Source organism: Rutidosis leptorrhynchoides, chromosome 5 (assembly GCF_046630445.1).
Source record: "Rutidosis leptorrhynchoides isolate AG116_Rl617_1_P2 chromosome 5, CSIRO_AGI_Rlap_v1, whole genome shotgun sequence".
NCBI lineage: Eukaryota > Viridiplantae > Streptophyta > Magnoliopsida > Asterales > Asteraceae > Rutidosis > Rutidosis leptorrhynchoides.
The window spans coordinates 279,152,959-279,171,643 of NC_092337.1; the positions used below are offsets into that span (position 1 = coordinate 279,152,959).

The following is an 18,685-nucleotide window of genomic DNA, read 5'->3' on the forward strand; positions in this document are numbered from 1 at the left end:
TTGTATAATTTAATATCTTGTACTTTGCGTTTTGCGACTTGTACTCTTGTCATTTTTAGACGTTTCTCATCAATAATTTGAACCACTTGGATTGTATCTTGTACATTTAAGCTTTTTGGTCATTTGCGTCTTCAAATCTTCGTTTTCGCCTTTTGTCTTCGCACTTATTTATTTAAACGAATATTACTTGAAAATAGAACAATTGCAACTGAAAACTTTACATATTGGAAAGATATTGCGCCTGAATATATGTTCATTTGTAGCACTATCAGTGGTAATGATTATTCTTTGTATATTTTGTCTAAAGATGATATGTTTGTTGCTTTGCTTGTCTATGTGGATGATATTATTATTACTGGTAATAATAATTCTGAAGTTGATAATGTTAAAAGGTTCTTGAATTCTAAGTTCATGATTAAGGATTTGGGGTTACTTAAATATTACTTGGGTATTAAAATTATAAAAGGAAATGAAGGTTTGTGCATGTCACAAAGAAAATATTGTTTGGATTTGTTGGATGAGTTTGGTATGTCTGCTTGTAAGCCTATTGATACACCTTTGGAAGTTAATTCAGTTTTAGCTTCTGAAGCATCAAAAGGTGATGATTTTTTGGAAAACATTACTGAATTTAAAAAATTAATTGGAAAACTTATTTATTTTACACATACCAGACCAGATATATCTTATTCTGTCCAAATCTTAAGTCAACATATGCATGCTCCTTTACAATCACATGTTAAGGCTGCCTTAAGGGTTTTAAGATATCTTAAGGGATCTCCTGGAAAAGGAATATGTATAAAAAAAGCTGATAATATGTTTAACCTTGTTGCATATTCAGATGCAGATTGGGGAAAATGTTTAAGTACTAGAAGGTCTGTTTCAGGTTACTGTTTGTTTTTGTGTGGTTCTCTTGTGTGATGACCCGGAAATTTCTGACCAAATTTAAACTTAATCTTTGTATGATTAACATTTCCGACACGATAAGCAAAGTCTGTAAAACTGAATCTCAAAATTTTTGAACTATTCAAATACCTTTCGGTTGTTCTCGACGATTCGCAAACAATTATATGTATATAGATACATATATATATACTATAACTTGAAAACATAACAATGTATTAATTGTTTAATACCGTACATTAAACTTATTGGTTTAAATATTTATTTAAATATATATGATAAGTTAGAATATTAATTGTATGAATAACTTGCGACGTATATTTAAAACGTGTTTATGAATATTGAAAATATATATTAACTTGGTCATAAAACGATTTGTTATTATATATATATCAACAAATAGCGAGACAATGATTTATAGAAGTAAATGACCAAAACACTTGAAAGTTTAAGATATACTTTGAGTGGTATAGTTTATAGATAATTTAAGGCTATATTTTGACAAAGGTACGTGACACGAAACGTAAAATGCAAGTTTTCTCAGCGTACGAAAGGACATTTGAAAAACCGGAACCGGGACATAAGTCGAGTGATGACGTACGACTTATCAGAACCAAAATTACAAGTCAACTATGCATGTGAATTTAATATAATATATAATTAATTATATAAATTAAATATATTATATATATAATATAAAATTATGTCGACAAACAAGAAGTTAAAAATTTGTGAGTTGTCCCAGGGTGCCATGCGATCGCATGGCCTTGAAGCACAAATCCCATGCGATCGCATGGGGTACTTTTTCAGAAAAGGTTCTATAAATTGCTTAGTTTTCACACTCTTTCTCTAAATCATATATTACTCCGTATTTATTTTATTTATTATTATTATTATTATTATTATTATTATTATTATTATTAAGATTAATATTATTATTAATCTTATTATTATTAATATTATTAATTAGTATTATACATAAAATACTACGACGAGGTTATGAGCGTGTCACTTTCAAAATGGTTTTCAAGCGGGATAGAGCTAAGGAAATTATGGGTTATTGCCAAGGAGGTTATGGGTAATGTTCGGGGGTATATTTGTGAATCAAACCTAGTGGTTATCATCTCCGTTACGTCTACGTACTTTCCTACAATATTGAATCTCAATACTGATACGTAAGCACTCATATCTTATCTTTTATATATTAATTATGTATCCATGTCTAGTGCTCGAGTATATATATTTATATATGATTGTATGCTAAATTTCATCGTTAAACAGTTTATAATGAATCACTAATTAAATACATATATTACTGGTAAAAGGTATATGATATACATGTTTTTGGAAAGCTGGCGAAAAATCAATAACTTTTCATTTAGATATCGAATAGTTTCGATGAACGGATTAAAAGATATGATCAACTGAATTATGATTGATGTTAATTGAAATTGCTTTTGAATCTGCAATTAAGATTTAAACAACTTGTTTAATAAACTAATAAAGTGAACTTTTAAATATTATCAACCGAGTAAATGAATCCTTATATAAGGCACGTCTCGTTTTGTTAAACTATTGTCAAAATTGACTTTTTGAAACGACTTTGGATAACTATTATATGTCGATCTCGAGTATTAGGATTGTGATACACTATGACCTGACCTAGCTTAATAGACATTTATTAACCAACATATGTTCTCTAGGTTGAGATCTACGATTAATTGGTAATCCGAGTTTCGGTCACATTTTGGTGAACAACTTTATATGCTGCTAAGGTGAGTTTCATATGATCCCTTTTACTCATTTCCTTTTTGGGCTGAGAATACATGCACTTTATTTTAAATGCAATGGACACAAGTACATACTAAATTCTACACTGAGTATTGAACCGAAAATCCCTTAGCTTTGGTAACTAGTAACTGTCGGTTATAAGAACCGATGGGCGCGAATAGAGGTATATGGATCCATAGGGCTTGATATCCCCGTCCGAGCTAGAGCGCTAGCCTTTTAATGGACGTATGCTATATGAGAAGCGTACACGTTGGTTTACGTGTATTATTAAGATGATTATACAAAGGGTATAAATTATATATACGTTAAGTTTAGTTACTAGGGTGCTCAATTTCATAGAATATTTTGATAAACGTTTCTGGATGAAACAACTGAAATCTTGTGATCCAACTTTATGTACAGGTTGTGCAAAACATTAAAACTATGAACTCACCAACCTTTGTGTTGACACTTGTTAGCATGTTTATTCTCAGGTTTCCTAGAAGTCTTCCGCTGTTTGCTTATATGCTAGACAAGCTATGTGCATGGAGTCTTACATGGCATATTTTTCAAGAAAACGTTGCATTCACCAAATCATCACCATGTATCTTATTTTGAATGCATTGTCAACGGAAGTACTACTGTAAACTATTATTTACGGTGATTGTCTATATGTAGAAATCATCAGATGTCGAAAACCTTTGATTTAAATATTCATTTATGGTGTGCCTTTTCAAAAGAATGCAATGTTTACAAAACGTATCATATAGAGGTCAGATACCTCGCAATGAAATCGATGAATGACGTGTTCATCCATATAGATTTGGAGCGATTGTCACAGTTGGTATCAGAGCGTTGGTCCTAGTGAACCAGGTCTTGCATAAGTGTGTCTAACTGATAGTTGTTATGATGCATTAGTAAGTCTGGACTTCGACTGTGTCTGCATGTCAAAAGTTTTGCTTATCATTTCTTGTCAGAAATTACCTGTCTATCATCTTAAGTCTAAACGCATCTTATTGCATTGATTGCATAGACAGTGTATAGACATAATTCATATCTTGGCATATCTATTACAGTAAACTTTGACTGCCATCTTCCAAAAATTTCTCCGTAATTTACGGGATTTTGGTATTATATATACATATGTAAATTATGTATTGAAGAGTACCAATCAAATTCTATAATCTATTTCATATCAAAAATTATCTCTCTAATTATACAAGATGGATCCCGTATCTAGTTCAAATTCCTTAAATTCCGACAGCTATTCCGATATGGATATTCACCTGTACTCTGAAGAAAGTGTAACCGGAATGGATCAACCAATCAGCCATCACCTATTCTGGATGAATTGGGGATGGGTTCGTAGCCTACTTAATCATTGGAGACAAGAAGAAGGTGATCCCTTCCATCCACCACATTCACCTCTTGGCGAAGAACCTGAAGCACTTACCGGTGAACCTCTTCGTAATACCATTTTCTCTCTCATCTCCAGAATATCTCGTCATGATCATATACTCTCTCAAATTCTGGATCTTATTCATCCGCTCGTCTGAACCGCCAATCATCCTGGTGTAGTAGAAGAAGTCAACGAGCTTCGCACTCGGATAGTGGCTTTGGAGAATATGGTGCAAATGTTACAAGTACCAGCAGAATCACCGGCATCAATAGTACCACTGACAACAACACCAACAGTACCATTACCACCACCAACAACATCCGCACCGCAAGCCTCAACATCACAATATGTACCTTGAACATCAACGTCATACACATCGTAGTTACCAAGAAATACCAGCAACAATAATCGATGAAGTATTAACCCATTTCCCCTGAAGAAATTTTATGTATATTTAATATATATGAATTTTGAAATCAAAATAAATCTTTTCGTACTAAAGCTATTACGTGTGAATCTTAACTGGTTGGTACTACTCGGTTAGTTCATATTACTAATATGCAATGATGTACATCCTTCGTTAACAACTTAACCGTCGTTAACTACAAATATCTGTTTCAACTCAATGAATACCATTTCATAATGAACTTAGTGTATTAATCAATTACATGTTTGATTTTACACTTTTATCTTCGATGTACTCGAAACTTTCTAGAAAACATCATTTATATCTTATGAAGTTCATAAGAATTCCACGAGCATCAACATCCTTCACCAAGGAATAAGAATAACTAATGAAGTATTGATTTCATTAGTGAAATACTCCGCGAAAATTATGTAATCCTTAATGTTTTAGAGATTATTCATTCAATTCAAAAATCAAATGAGCTTAATATGATATTAACTCATCAAATCTGTATTACATCTGAAGAAAATATACATACATATATTTTCATAAAGACGGTAATAAAAAAAATTTCTTTTGTAAAAAGTATTAATTGTGAAATCTTTAACGGGTAGGTAATACTCGAAAAATATATCAGTTCACAATTAATATGTTTTACTGTACATTCTTCAACTTTGATTCAAAAATTATTAACTATGCTCACAGCGATATACAATCGTTTCCATACAAATTCAATTACATATTCTGATTTTGAAAAATCAGAATCCAAGCCAAGATTTAACAGAAAACATCAATCTTAGATTCTTACATCTTTCAAATGCTATACTTTGACTTCAAAACTGTGCTAGAACATCACTTCTATTCATAAACCCAGAAAAAAAAAGAAAAAAAAAATTTTGTATCGTTCAAAATTCTAGAATATCATATGTATCTTGACAATTACAATCTTCATGCAAACTCTTCAAACTTTTGAAAACACCTCAGATTGATAACCAACGATTCGGTTATGATAATTTTGAATGCTGATGAAGCAGCAAAAACTGTAAACGACCTTAACAGCCAAAAGTTTGATGATAAAGAATAGTATGGTGGTAAAGCTGAGAAAAAGAGAAGGTTTGGAACTGAAAAACGGATTGAGCAGACCATGAAGGAGGCTGTGGACAAATCACAAAGACTAAATCTACCTTCAAAGAATTCAAATTATTCAGGTTCTGCTGAATCCATTAACGAATACCCCCTTGCGGACAATATTCTTCATCATCCTTCGATATTATAAATTCTAAGATATTATCATATCTTTCATTATAAATATCTTCGATATTTCTGAAGATATCTTCATAACTATTATCATCCGAAATTATTTATCTCTTCACGCTATCTGTGTTACATCATAAAAGAAACTATTTTAGTTTCTAATTTCTGAAAATTTCAAAAAATGGATGTTTTTGAAGTAGTGTTGGGAATTGAAGCATGAGTTAGTATAATATAATGACACTTGATCAACGTGATTATATTACAGTAAGTCATGCTGAGTTTCTAATAGAATGTGATAAAGATTCACAGATCATACCCTCATTATAAACCATGTTACATAACTCTTTCATTCTATTTAACCTCTAAACTATCAAGAAAATATTTTCTTAATGATTCGGTCTTTTTTGAGGTATTCTGGTAATTTGAAAAGTCAGATTGTGCTATTACGGTTTTTTTTTTAACATTAATTATGTTCATTCCGAAATTCATACCTACGAATTCTGGACCATTATTCGCTTGATTTAAATTCGGGAAGATAAAACAAAAGCACGAAGCTTCAAAATATCAATGGGAGTATAAATCACAGTAAATTAGAGAGAGTATTAACTGTGGATGTCAATGATTATAGAAAGACAGAAGCAGAGACATCGAAATATAAGGAAAGATATAAAACCCAACAACCACCCATAAATTACAAACCGTGTATATCAATGCGTATAGCAATATAAAGACACGGGAGAATGAAAAATACTATAACCCCAAGGTAATGGTAGAAGAAAATAACTTCCTCCGGTGGTAGATGAAAAAGAAGAATGACAGATATGAAAGTTAGGAGTATATCAAGAATCAGAACTGGATGAAGCATTTTTACAATCTTTTGAAAATAGGAAATGAGGAAGAAGATGTAAGAGTGATAAAAATAATGAAACGGAAGAGGTCAATTTATAGCGAAATATCAAAAATAGCAATCAAGGCAAATTACGCATTTAATCAAAAGAAATCTTAATTTCCTTAAATTCCGAAGAATCAAATCTTATTTAGATTATGAAGATTTTCTATTCCTTAAATTACGAAAATCAATCGTTAATACGTCAAGAGTTAAGACGAATCTCTATTCTTCATTTCACTTTTTTTCGATAACTTCTCTCATACGCTTTGAAAAATCGGATTGTTTTATCCTTATTATTTAACGGTGATAAAACTCTATTTATCAACACATATACGGCATGAAAACATTTTTATTGTTAGTCATGACAACCTCACTCAAATTTCGGGACGAAATTTCTTTAACGGGTAGGTACTGTGATGACCCGAAAATTTCTGACCAAATTTAAACTTAATCTTTGTATGATTAACATTTCTGACACGATAAGCAAAGTCTGTAAAACTGAATCTCAAAATTTTTGAACTATTCAAATACCTTTCGGTTGTTCTCGACGATTCGCGAACAATTATATGTATATAGATACATATATATACTATAACTTGAAAACATAACAATGTATTAATTGTTTAATACCGTACATTAAACTTATTGGTTTAAATATTTATTTAAATATTTATTTAAATATATATGATAAGTTGGAATATTAATTGTATGAATAACTTGCGACGTATATTTAAAACGTGTTTATGAATGTTGAAAATATATATTAACTTGGTCATAAAACGATTTGTTATTATATATATATCAACAAATAGTGAGACAATGATTTATAGAAGTAAATGACCAAAACACTCGAAAGTTTAAGATATACTTTGAGTGGTATAGTTTATAGATAATTTAAGGCTATATTTTGACAAAGGTACGTGACACGAAACGTAAAATGCAAGTTTTCTCAGCGTACGAAAGGACATTTGAAAAACCGGAACCGGGACATAAGTCGAGTGATGACGTACGACTTATCAGAACAAAAATTACAAGTCAACTATGCATGTGAATTTAATATAATATATAATTAATTATATAAATTAAATATATTATATATATAATATAAAATTATGTCGACAAACAAGAAGTTAAAAATTTGTGAGTTGTCCCAGGGTGCCATGCGATCGCATGGCCTTGAAGCACAAATCTCATGCGATCGCATGGGGTACTTTTTCAGAAAAGGTTCTATAAATTGCTTAGTTTTCACACTCTTTCTCTAAATCATATATTACTCCGTATTTATTTTATTTATTATTATTATTATTATTATTATTATTATTATTATTATTATTAAGATTAATATTATTATTAATCTTATTATTATTAATATTATTAATTAGTATTATACATAAAATACTACGACGAGGTTATGAGCGTGTCACTTTCAAAATGGTTTTCAAGCGGGATAGAGCTAAGGAAATTATGGGTTATTGCCAAGGAGGTTATGGGTAATGTTCGGGGGTATATTTGTGAATCAAACCTAGTGTTTATCATCTCCGTTATGTCTACGTACTTTCCTACAATATTGAATCTCAATACTGATACGTAAGCACTCATATCTTATCTTTTATATATTAATTATGTATCCATGTCTAGTGCTCGAGTATATATATTTATATATGATTGTATGCTAAATTTCATCGTTAAACAGTTTATAATGAATCACTAATTAAATACATATATTACTGGTAAAAGGTATATGATATACATGTTTTTGGAAAGCTGGCGAAAAATCAATAACTTTTCATTTAGATATCGAATAGTTTCGATGAACGGATTAAAAGATATGATCAACTGAATTATGATTGACGTTAATTGAAATTGTTTTTGAATCTGCAATTAAGATTTAAACAACTTGTTTAATAGACTAATAAAGTGAACTTTTAAATATTATCAACCGAGTAAATGAATCCTTATATAAGGCACGTCTCATTTTGTTAAACTATTGTCAAAATTGACTTTTTGAAACGACTTTGTATAACTATTATATGTCGATCTCGAGCATTAGGATTGTGATACACTATGACCTGACCTAGCTTAATAGACATTTATTAACCAACATATGTTCTCTAGGTTGAGATCTATGATTAATTGGTAATCCGAGTTTCGGTCACATTTTGGTGAACAACTTTATATGCTGCTAAGGTGAGTTTCATATGATCCCTTTTACTCATTTCCTTTTTGGGCTGAGAATACATGCACTTTATTTTAAATGCAATGGACACAAGTACATACTAAATTCTACACTGAGTATTGAACCGAAAATCCCTTAGCTTTGGTAACTAGTAACTGTCGGTTATAAGAACCGATGGGCGCGAATAGAGGTATATGGATCCATAGGGCTTGATATCCCCGTCCGAGCTAGAGCGCTAGCCTTTTAACGGACGTATGCTATATGAGAAGCGTACACGTTGGTTTGCGTATATTATTAAGATGATTATACAAAGGGTATAAATTATATATACGTTAAGTTTAGTTACCAGGGTGCTCAATTTCGTAGAATATTTTGATAAACGTTTCTGGATGAAACAACTGAAATCTTGTGATCCAACTTTATGTACAGGTTTTGCAAAACATTAAAACTATGAACTCACCAACCTTTGTGTTGACACTTGTTAGCATGTTTATTCTCAGGTTTCCTAGAAGTCTTCTACTGTTTGCTTATATGCTAGACAAGCTATGTGCATGGAGTCTTACATGGCATATTTTTCAAGAAAACGTTGCATTCACCAAATCATCACCATGTATCTTATTTTGAATGCATTGTCAACGGAAGTACTACTGTAAACTATTATTTACGGTGATTGTCTATTTGTAGAAATCATCAGATATCGAAAACCTTTGATTTAAATATTCATTTATGGTGTGCCTTTTCAAAAGAATGCAATGTTTACAAAACGTATCATATAGAGGTCAGATACCTCGCAATGAAATCAATGAATGACGTGTTCGTCCATATGGATTTGGAGCGATCGTCACATCTTGTGTCCTGGAAAAGTAAAAAACAGCCTACTGTTTCTAGATCTTCAACTGAATCTGAATATAGATCTTTAGCTAATACTACTTGTGAAATTATATTTGTTCTTAAACTTCTTAATGATTTTGGCATTCATAACATGTTACCTGTTCATCTGTGTTGTGATAATAAATCTGCTATTCTTCTTGCTGCTAATCCTGTATTTCATGAAAGATCAAAACATTTTGAAACTGATGTTCATATTGTTAGAGAAAAAAATCTTTCTGGATTATTAAGATTGGAATATGTTGATTCAAAAGATCAAGTTGCAGATGTTTTCACTAAAGGATTATGCAATGCTCAACATCATTTTCTTTCTCAAAAATTGGGATTATTGGATTATTTCCAGAATAAGATTGAGAGGGGATGTTAAATTTATACATATAAATTCAATCTTATTCTGAAATGTTTTGTTAATTTTTCTTATATTTGTTTTATTTCTTTGTAAGTTTTTTATCCTCTTGTTGATTTAAAGGTTATGTTGCTGTATGGTGATATTGAAGACTTGAGGGATCATTTTGTAAAGTTTACATGCTGCAAGGACCAAAGTGCAATATATGGATATATTTATACATAGTTTCTGGACTCTTTTCTTAATTCACACATACGGCTCCTTGTTCATAATCTGTTGTTTTCTCTCGTTTTAATCTCAAAACCCTAGTTTCTAAATTGGCTGATTTAAGAAGTATCATCTTGATACTTAGTGTTCTTATGAGAGATTGTTTAGCCGGCTTGATCATAGAGCTGTTCTTTTCTGTATTTTTGTTAGTGAATCTTCTTTTGTAATTTTGGTTTTAATCATATGTTTTTCAAGATTTGGTGTGATTTCTGTATGTGTTCATAGTTTCGTATAATAGAAAACATGCCTAAATTGAAATTGAACTATTAAAATGTGAATAATACAAATGTATTTTTCCTAACAAAACTGACCTTCACGATGTAACAACTAAAGGTACTTTATATGTATGTGATTGAATGCAAGTGTAATTAAAAATGAGCACTAAGGTCTAGGGCTGTTAACGAACCGAGCTTTTAACGAGCTACTCGAGTTCGTTTATTTTGAGTTCGAGCTCGTTTATTTCGAGTTCGAGCATTAACGAGTTCAAAATCGAGTCGACTTCGAACAAAAAATATTGTTCGATTAGTTTCACGAGCGAGTATGAAAATGTTAATATTCGACTCGACTCACTCGAAAACTCGTCGTTTAATAATCGAACGAGTTAATCGAGCTTCTATGGCTCGAATAGTTCGTATGCTCGTTTATTTTTAAACACGAGTCGAGCTGCACGAACTGAGCTAAGCGAGCCGAGTTACACAAACCATGTTGAAAAATACAATATTGTTGCATGTAAGAAGATTCGAACTCATGACCACCTGGATAAATTTCCTTGTTTTTACCACCAACCTACAAGTTGTTTTTTGTTGTAATCTTTGTATTAATTATACTTATATATTATCATCTTATATTTCATTTTTCTACATGAAAACAACCACCACCACCACCACCACCACCCTCCACCCACCAATCACCACGACGACCTTCCACCCACCACCACCAACCACCACCACCCATGGTTTAGAAAAACGATCGCCTCGTACGCCTTTAGGCGCACCTCAATGCGATCGTTTTGAAATGTCCGCCTCAAAGGCCAATTAAAACGTACGCCTCAAATGGGAGAGGCGGTTCGATTGTGTTACGCCTCACAGGTAAGTGAAAAATGTATGCCTCATGTTCACAGTCGGTCAACGGCGGTCAAACAGCATTTAACGGTGTCGGAAAACTTAGATGTTGCCGGAATCGAGTAAAGATGAGGAAGGAGAACACGAAAATCAAATAGAAGAGAAGATATGAAGAAAAAAAATGATGAAACCTGTAAAATCCGGTGACTGGAGTTGGGCTTTTATTCTTGGAAGAATATTTTGTTAGGCATGGGTTATTGAAGCATCCCAAAATCAGACATAGTTTAATGAATTCTTTGAGGTACTTGTCTGGTACTCGTAATATCAATGGAAGAGAAAAGGAGAATGATCTTTTTAGATCATCATAATAATGATGATGATATGTATAATAATAAAGAAAGAGAAAAGAAGGAAACAAGTGATATTTTTAGATTAGTGTTGTCTGGTAGATATTTTAAGTATGTTGTATTTTTTCTCTTTCTTTTATCAAAGAACAATAATAGCCCCTCAACTTTTACCAAACTTTAATACCAAGAACAAACTAGATATGAACTCTTAAACGTTTAATTAAATGACATTAACAGCCCCTGTTAATTTTTTATGTATTTTTTAAACTCCGCCTCGAACGTACGCCTCGTTCGCCTCGAGGCGTACGCCTCGCCTCACAGAGGGAAAACGCCTCGAGGCACGTTTCTGTTTTTTTAAACCTTGCCACCACCACCCACTACAAGCAATCATCACCACCAACCACCACCACCCACTACAACCAACCACCATCACCACCACCACCAACCACCAACTACTACCACCAACAACCCACAACCCACCACCACCACCACCACAACTACCACCCACCACCAGTCACCACCTACCACCACATTCCACCAACCACCACCACCACCACCCACTATAACAAACCACCACCCACCACCACCAACCACCACCACCAACCACCTTCTAACCACTACCACCACCAACCACCACCACCAACCACCACCACCAACTACCACCACCAACCACCACCACCAACCATCACCACCTAAACTAACCACAATCACCACCACCACCAACCACCACCACCACAACTATTACCCACCACCAGTCACTACCTACCACCACCTTCCACCACCAACCACCACCCCCACCACCACCACCCACTACAACCACCACCCACTACAACCTACCATCACTCACCACTATCACACCCCTAATTAGGGCCTGGGTGAATGTGACATTAATATCAAATAAACCAACATATTATAATATACGAGAACAATACTAAATGATAAAGATAAACTTTATTGAGTACGCAGCGGAATATGAATGTTGTTACAATAATGGAAATTACAATAAAGTAATTGTTTCAAATGCAAGAATAATAAATACGATATCTCTTGAACCTAAGTCCAAGTAGCATCACATAAGCAGTAAGTAAATAAGCTTGATCAATCGGCACCTGAGACAAACATGCTAAAGTGTCAACCAAAAAGGTTGAGTGAAGTTCATAGGTTTAACAAATATGTTTGACCGTTGTTTTAGACCACAAGATTTAGTTTATAAAGTTGATCTCACAGGGATCAAAAAGTTATGCTAGTTTGTGATATTTAGACTAAACGTTCAAGTTTGCCCCAATAACAAGCTGTGTCTGTCCTTGTCGGTTTAATTTCATTATTAAGTAATACAGTGACTTGGTCAAATGTATCAGGGACGTTACTCCCGATAGGCCTGCCCCCAATAATTAAGCATGCATTCAACGAGCAATTAAAAATATCACTGTAGGGACTTAGTCGGACATAGCCGGGTATAGTATAGTTTTAACAGTTGGCACTTGTGTCTAAATTGTAAAAATAAAAGTAGCATGTGTCTCACCCCAAAAAAGTTAAATAAGTTGCTCAATCGTAAGAGGGGCTATGAGTTTGTAACACCCCAGCGTAACATGACCACAGTATTGTCCGCTTTGCCCGCAGGCGCACGGCTTTTTCTTGGTGACCACACACGAGAAGCACTTTCCCAGGAGGTCACCCATCCTGGTAGTGCTCTCGCCCGAGCACGCTTAACTGCAGTGTACTCACACATCTGCTCTTCCTGTGGTCCCAAAACGCGTTGTATCATTTAAGCGTGGGTATTACCTTATAATCCCATGATCACTCATGTCTGTGGGCGATGTGGGATTTGCCTAGGGTGTTACATTCACCCCCCCTTAGGGACTCATCATCCTCGATGAGGTTTGCCCCACCACCCCCAACGACACATGAGTGGCTCTGATACCATTCTGTAACACCCAGCTTAACATGACCAAAATATTGTCCGCTTTGCCCGCAGGCGCACGGCTTTTTCTTGGTGACCACACACGAGAAGCACTTTCCCAGGAGGTCACCCATCCTGGTAGTGCTCTCGCCCGAGCATGCTTAACTGCAGTGTACTCACACATCTGCTCTGCCTGTGGTCCCAAAACGCGTTGTATCATTTAAGCGTGGGTATTACCTTATAATCCCATGATCACTCATGTCTGTGGGCGATGTGGGATTTGCCTAGGGTGTTACAGAGTTCACCTTAGTAAGTAGGAGAGAGATAGTTATTCCTCAGAATAGAAAGTTTGAATGAACGTGAGCAGAAAGTCAACCTATTGACATTTAAGAGTAGTTAAGTGTTTTGCCCAAGTTTAAGTTTAGGTATGAAAGTGTTTTAAGTATAGTTCGTTTTACTAAGTTTCCATTCCTAGTAAGTTTACACTTTTAGAAAGTTTTAATTTTTAGTAAGTCTCCACTTTTAGTAAGTTTCCATTTTTAGTAAGTTAGTGTTGAACACTAGTGAGTTGTCCTTAATAAGTCTACCACCTATTAAGTGTGAAAAATAACTAAGTGTATGATTACTATAGTCGGGTTAATATTGTGGATCGTACCCGAACATCTATGCTACCGCCGAGTCACCAAGATGATCTATTGTTACCGGTTGGCCCAGGATTTCTTGACCAAAATCTAAGTTTGGAATTTGTAATCCACAAGCGTCCCATAGTGGTACCAAGGATCACCCTAGGCCTTAAGTAGCGTTGACGCTCAAGTGACTTCACGTTATCGTGGATGACTATTGTAACATAAGTATTATAATATAAGTAGTATATTATAAGTGTTAGTAATAGTAATAGTGTATAAATATTATATAGTAGTAATAGTAGTATTAGAGTTTCATTAATTACTTAGGTTTAATTAATTAAAGTATTTAATGGTTAGAGTTTTGTAATAAATGTTTAGGTTTAGGGTTTAGTGTAGTAATGATTAGGGTTTTATTAAATTAGGGTTTAATTAATGTATTAGGGTTTAGTAAATTAGGATCTAATAATTAGGGTTAAGTTTAGGGTTTTAGTTAATGTAGTATAGTTTAGGTGTATTTAGGGTTTAATATATATATATATATGTATATATTTCATGTATATGTGTATATATATAGTATTTTTTTTATATGTACCGAATGTATATGTATATATATATATATATATATATATATATATAAATATATTTTTTTTACATGTATCGATTTATGTATATGTATTTATATTTATATTTTGTTTCCTTAATTAAACACAAAACAAATCTTTTATCTAATCACCTAGGTTTTAAAGATCAAACACACCTTTTCTTTTTTTTCTTTTTTTTTTCTTTTTTCGGTCGACATCCACATACATACATATTTATTTTTATTTCATGCATACATAAATCTATGTGTGTTCATGTATATAATGTATATGTTTATGAATTAATAAGTTTGTAACATGAACATGAATTAAAACAAAGATCAAAGATTATGTAAATAAGTTAGGGTTTATGTGTAGTGACCCGAAATTTTCCATGTTTTTATATATTAAATGAAATTGATATTTACATGATTAAATGTTTCCAACATGTTAAGCAATCAAACTTGTTAAGACTTGATTAATTGAAATAGGTTTCATATAGACAATTGACCACCCAAGTTGACCGGCAATTCACGAACGTTAAAACTTGTAAACACTATATGATGACATATATATGGATATATATATAGTTAATATGATATTATGATAAGTAAACATATCATTAAGTATATTAACAATGATCTACATATGTAAAAACAAGACTACCAACTTAATGATTTTGAAACGAGACATATATGTAACGATTATCGTTGTAACGACATTTAATGCATATATATCATATTAAGATATATTAATACATCATGATATCATGATAATGTAATAATTTAACATCTCATTTGATTTAATAAACAATGGGTTAACAACATTTAACAAAATTGTTAACCTAAAGGTTTTAAAACAACACTTACATGTAACGACTAACGATGACTTAACGACTCAGTTAAAATGTATATACATGTAGTGTTTTAATATGTATTCATACACTTTTGAAAGACTTCAAGACACTTATCAAAATACTTCTACTTAATAAAAATGCTTACAATTACATCCTCGTTCAGTTTCATCAACAATTCTACTCGTATGCACCCGTATTCGTACTCGTACAATACACAGCTTTTAGATGTATGTACTATTGGTATATACACTCCAATGATCAGCTCTTAGCAGCTCATGTGAGTCACCTAACACATGTGGGAACCATCATTTGGCAACTAGCATGAAATATCTCATAAAATTACAAAAATATGAGTAATCATTCATGACTTATTTACATGTAAACAAAATTACACATCCTTTATATCTAATCCATATACCAACGACCAAAAATACCTACAAACACTTTCATTCTTCAATTTTCTTAATCTAATTAATCTCTCTCAAGTTCTATCTTCAAGTTCTCAGTGTTCTTCATAAATTCTACAAGTTCTAGTTTCATAAAATTAAGAATACTTCCAAGTTTGCTAGCTTACTTCCAATATTGTAGAGTGATCATCCAACCTCAAGAAATCTTTATTATTTACAGTAAGATATCTTTCTAATACAAGGTAATACTCATATTCAAACTTTGATTCAATTTCTATAACTATAACAATCTTATTTCGAGTGAAAATCTTACTTGAACTTGTTTTCGTGTCATGATTCTGCTTCAAGAACTTTCAAGCCATCCAAGGATCCTTTGAAGCTAGATCCATTTTTTTCATTTTCAGTAGCTTTATCCAGAAAACTTGAGGTAGTAATGATGTTCATAACATCATTCGATTCATACATATAAAGCTATCTTATTCGAAGGTTTAAACTTGTAATCACTAGAACATAGTTTAGTTAATTTTAAACTTGTTCGAAAACAAAAGTTAATCCTTCTAACTTGACTTTTAAAATCAACTAAACACATGTTCTATATCTATATGATATGCTAACTTAATGATTTAAAACCTGGAAACACGAAGAACACTGTAAAACCGGACATACGCCGTCGTAGTAACACCGCGGGCTGTTTTGGGTTAGTTAATTAAAAACTATGATAAACTTTGATTTAAAAGTTGTTCTTATGGGAAAATGATTTTTCTTATGAACATGAAACTATATCCAAAAATCATGATTAAACTCAAAGTGGAAGTATGTTTTCTAAAATGGTCATCTAGACGTCGTTTTTTCGACTGAAATGACTATCTTTACAAAAACGAATTGTAACTTATATTTCTGACTATAAACCTATACATTTTATGTTTAGATTCATAAAATAGAGTTCAATATGAAACCATAGCAATTTGATTCACTCAAAACGGATTTAAAATGAAGAAGTTATGGGTAAAACAAGATTGGATAATTTTTCTTGTTGTAGCAACGTGAAAATTGGTAACAAATCTATATTAATCATATCCTAGCTAACTTATATTGTATTATACATGTATTCTAATATATTATGTAATCTTGAGATACCATAGACACGTATGCAAATGTTTTGACATATCATATCGACCCATGTGTATATATTATTTGGAACAACCATAGACACTCTATATGCAGTAATGTGGGAGTTAGCTATACAGGGTTGAGATTGATTCCAAAAATATATATACTTTGAGTTGTGATCTAGCCTGAGACGTGTATACACTGGGTCGTGGATTGATTCAAGATAATATATATCAATTTTTTTTTCTGTACATCTAACGTTGGACAACTAGTTGTAGGTTACTAACGAGGACAGCTGACTTAATAAACTTAAAACATCAAAATGTATTAAAAGTGTTGTAAATATATTTTGAATATACTTTGATAAATATGTACATATTTGTTATAGGTTCGTGAATCGACCAGTGGCCAAGTCTTACTTCCCGACGAAGTAAAAATCTGTGAAAGTGAGTTATAGTCCCACTTTTAAAATCTAATATTTTTGGGATGAGAATACATGCAGGTTTTATAAATATATTATAAAATAGACACAAGTACGTGAAACTACATTCTATGGTTGAATTATCGAAATCGAATATGCCCCTTTTTATTAAGTCTGGTAATCTAAGAATTAGGGAACAGACACCCTAATTGACGCGAATCCTAAAGATAGATCTATTGGCCTAACAAACCCCATCCAAAGTACCGGATGCTTTATTACTTCGAAATTTATATCATATCCGAAGGGTGTCCCGGAATGATGGGGACATTCTTATATATGCATCTTGTTAATGTCGGTTACCAGGTATTCACCATATGAATGATTTTTATCTCTATGTATGGGATGTATATTGAAATATGAAATCTTGTGGTCTATTGTTACGATTGATATATATAGGTTAAACCTATAACTCACCAACATTTTCGTTGACGTTTAAAGCATGTTTATTCTCAGGTGAATATTAAGAGCTTCCACTATTGCATACTAAAATAAGGACAAGATTTGGAGTCCATGTTTGTATGATATTATGTAAAAACTGCATTCAAGAAACATATGTCGATGTAATAAATTTCTATTGTAAACCATTATGTAATGGTCGTGTATAAACAGTATATTTTAGATTATCATTATTTGATAATCTACGTAATGCTTTTGAAATCTTTATTGATAAAATAAAGGTTATGGTTGTTTTAAAAATGAATGCAGTCTTTGAAAAACGTCTCATATAGAGGTCAAAACCTCGCAACAAAATCAATTAATATAGAACGTGTATAATCAATATGAACGGGACATTTCAGTTGGTATCCGAGCGTTGGTCTTAGAGAACCAGAAAATTTGCATTAGTGTATCTTATCTAGTTTGTTAGGATGCATTAGTGAGTCTGGACTTCGACCGTGCTTTCTTTAAAAATGATTGCTTAACATTTTTGTTAGAAACTATATATTTTTAACATGTGAATATTATGTGATATATTAATATCTTAACGTGTTTGATATTATGTGATAGATGTCTACCTCTAGAACAA

General features: G+C 32.4%; 1 protein-coding gene across 1 annotated transcript; it reads left to right on the forward strand.

The window, feature by feature from the left end:
- Positions 1-249: 249 nt before the first annotated feature.
- Positions 250-918, forward strand: LOC139849397 (uncharacterized mitochondrial protein AtMg00810-like). Its single transcript, XM_071839053.1, has one exon. The coding sequence runs from the start codon at positions 250-252 to the stop codon at positions 916-918; it is 669 nt and encodes a 222-aa protein (XP_071695154.1).
- Positions 919-18,685: the final 17,767 nt, after the last annotated feature.

What these genes read in the sequence shown, in the direction of transcription:
- LOC139849397 (XM_071839053.1), top strand. Translation starts at nt 250, where the DNA reads ATGTTCATTTGTAGCACTATCAGTGGTAATGATTATTCTTTGTATATT.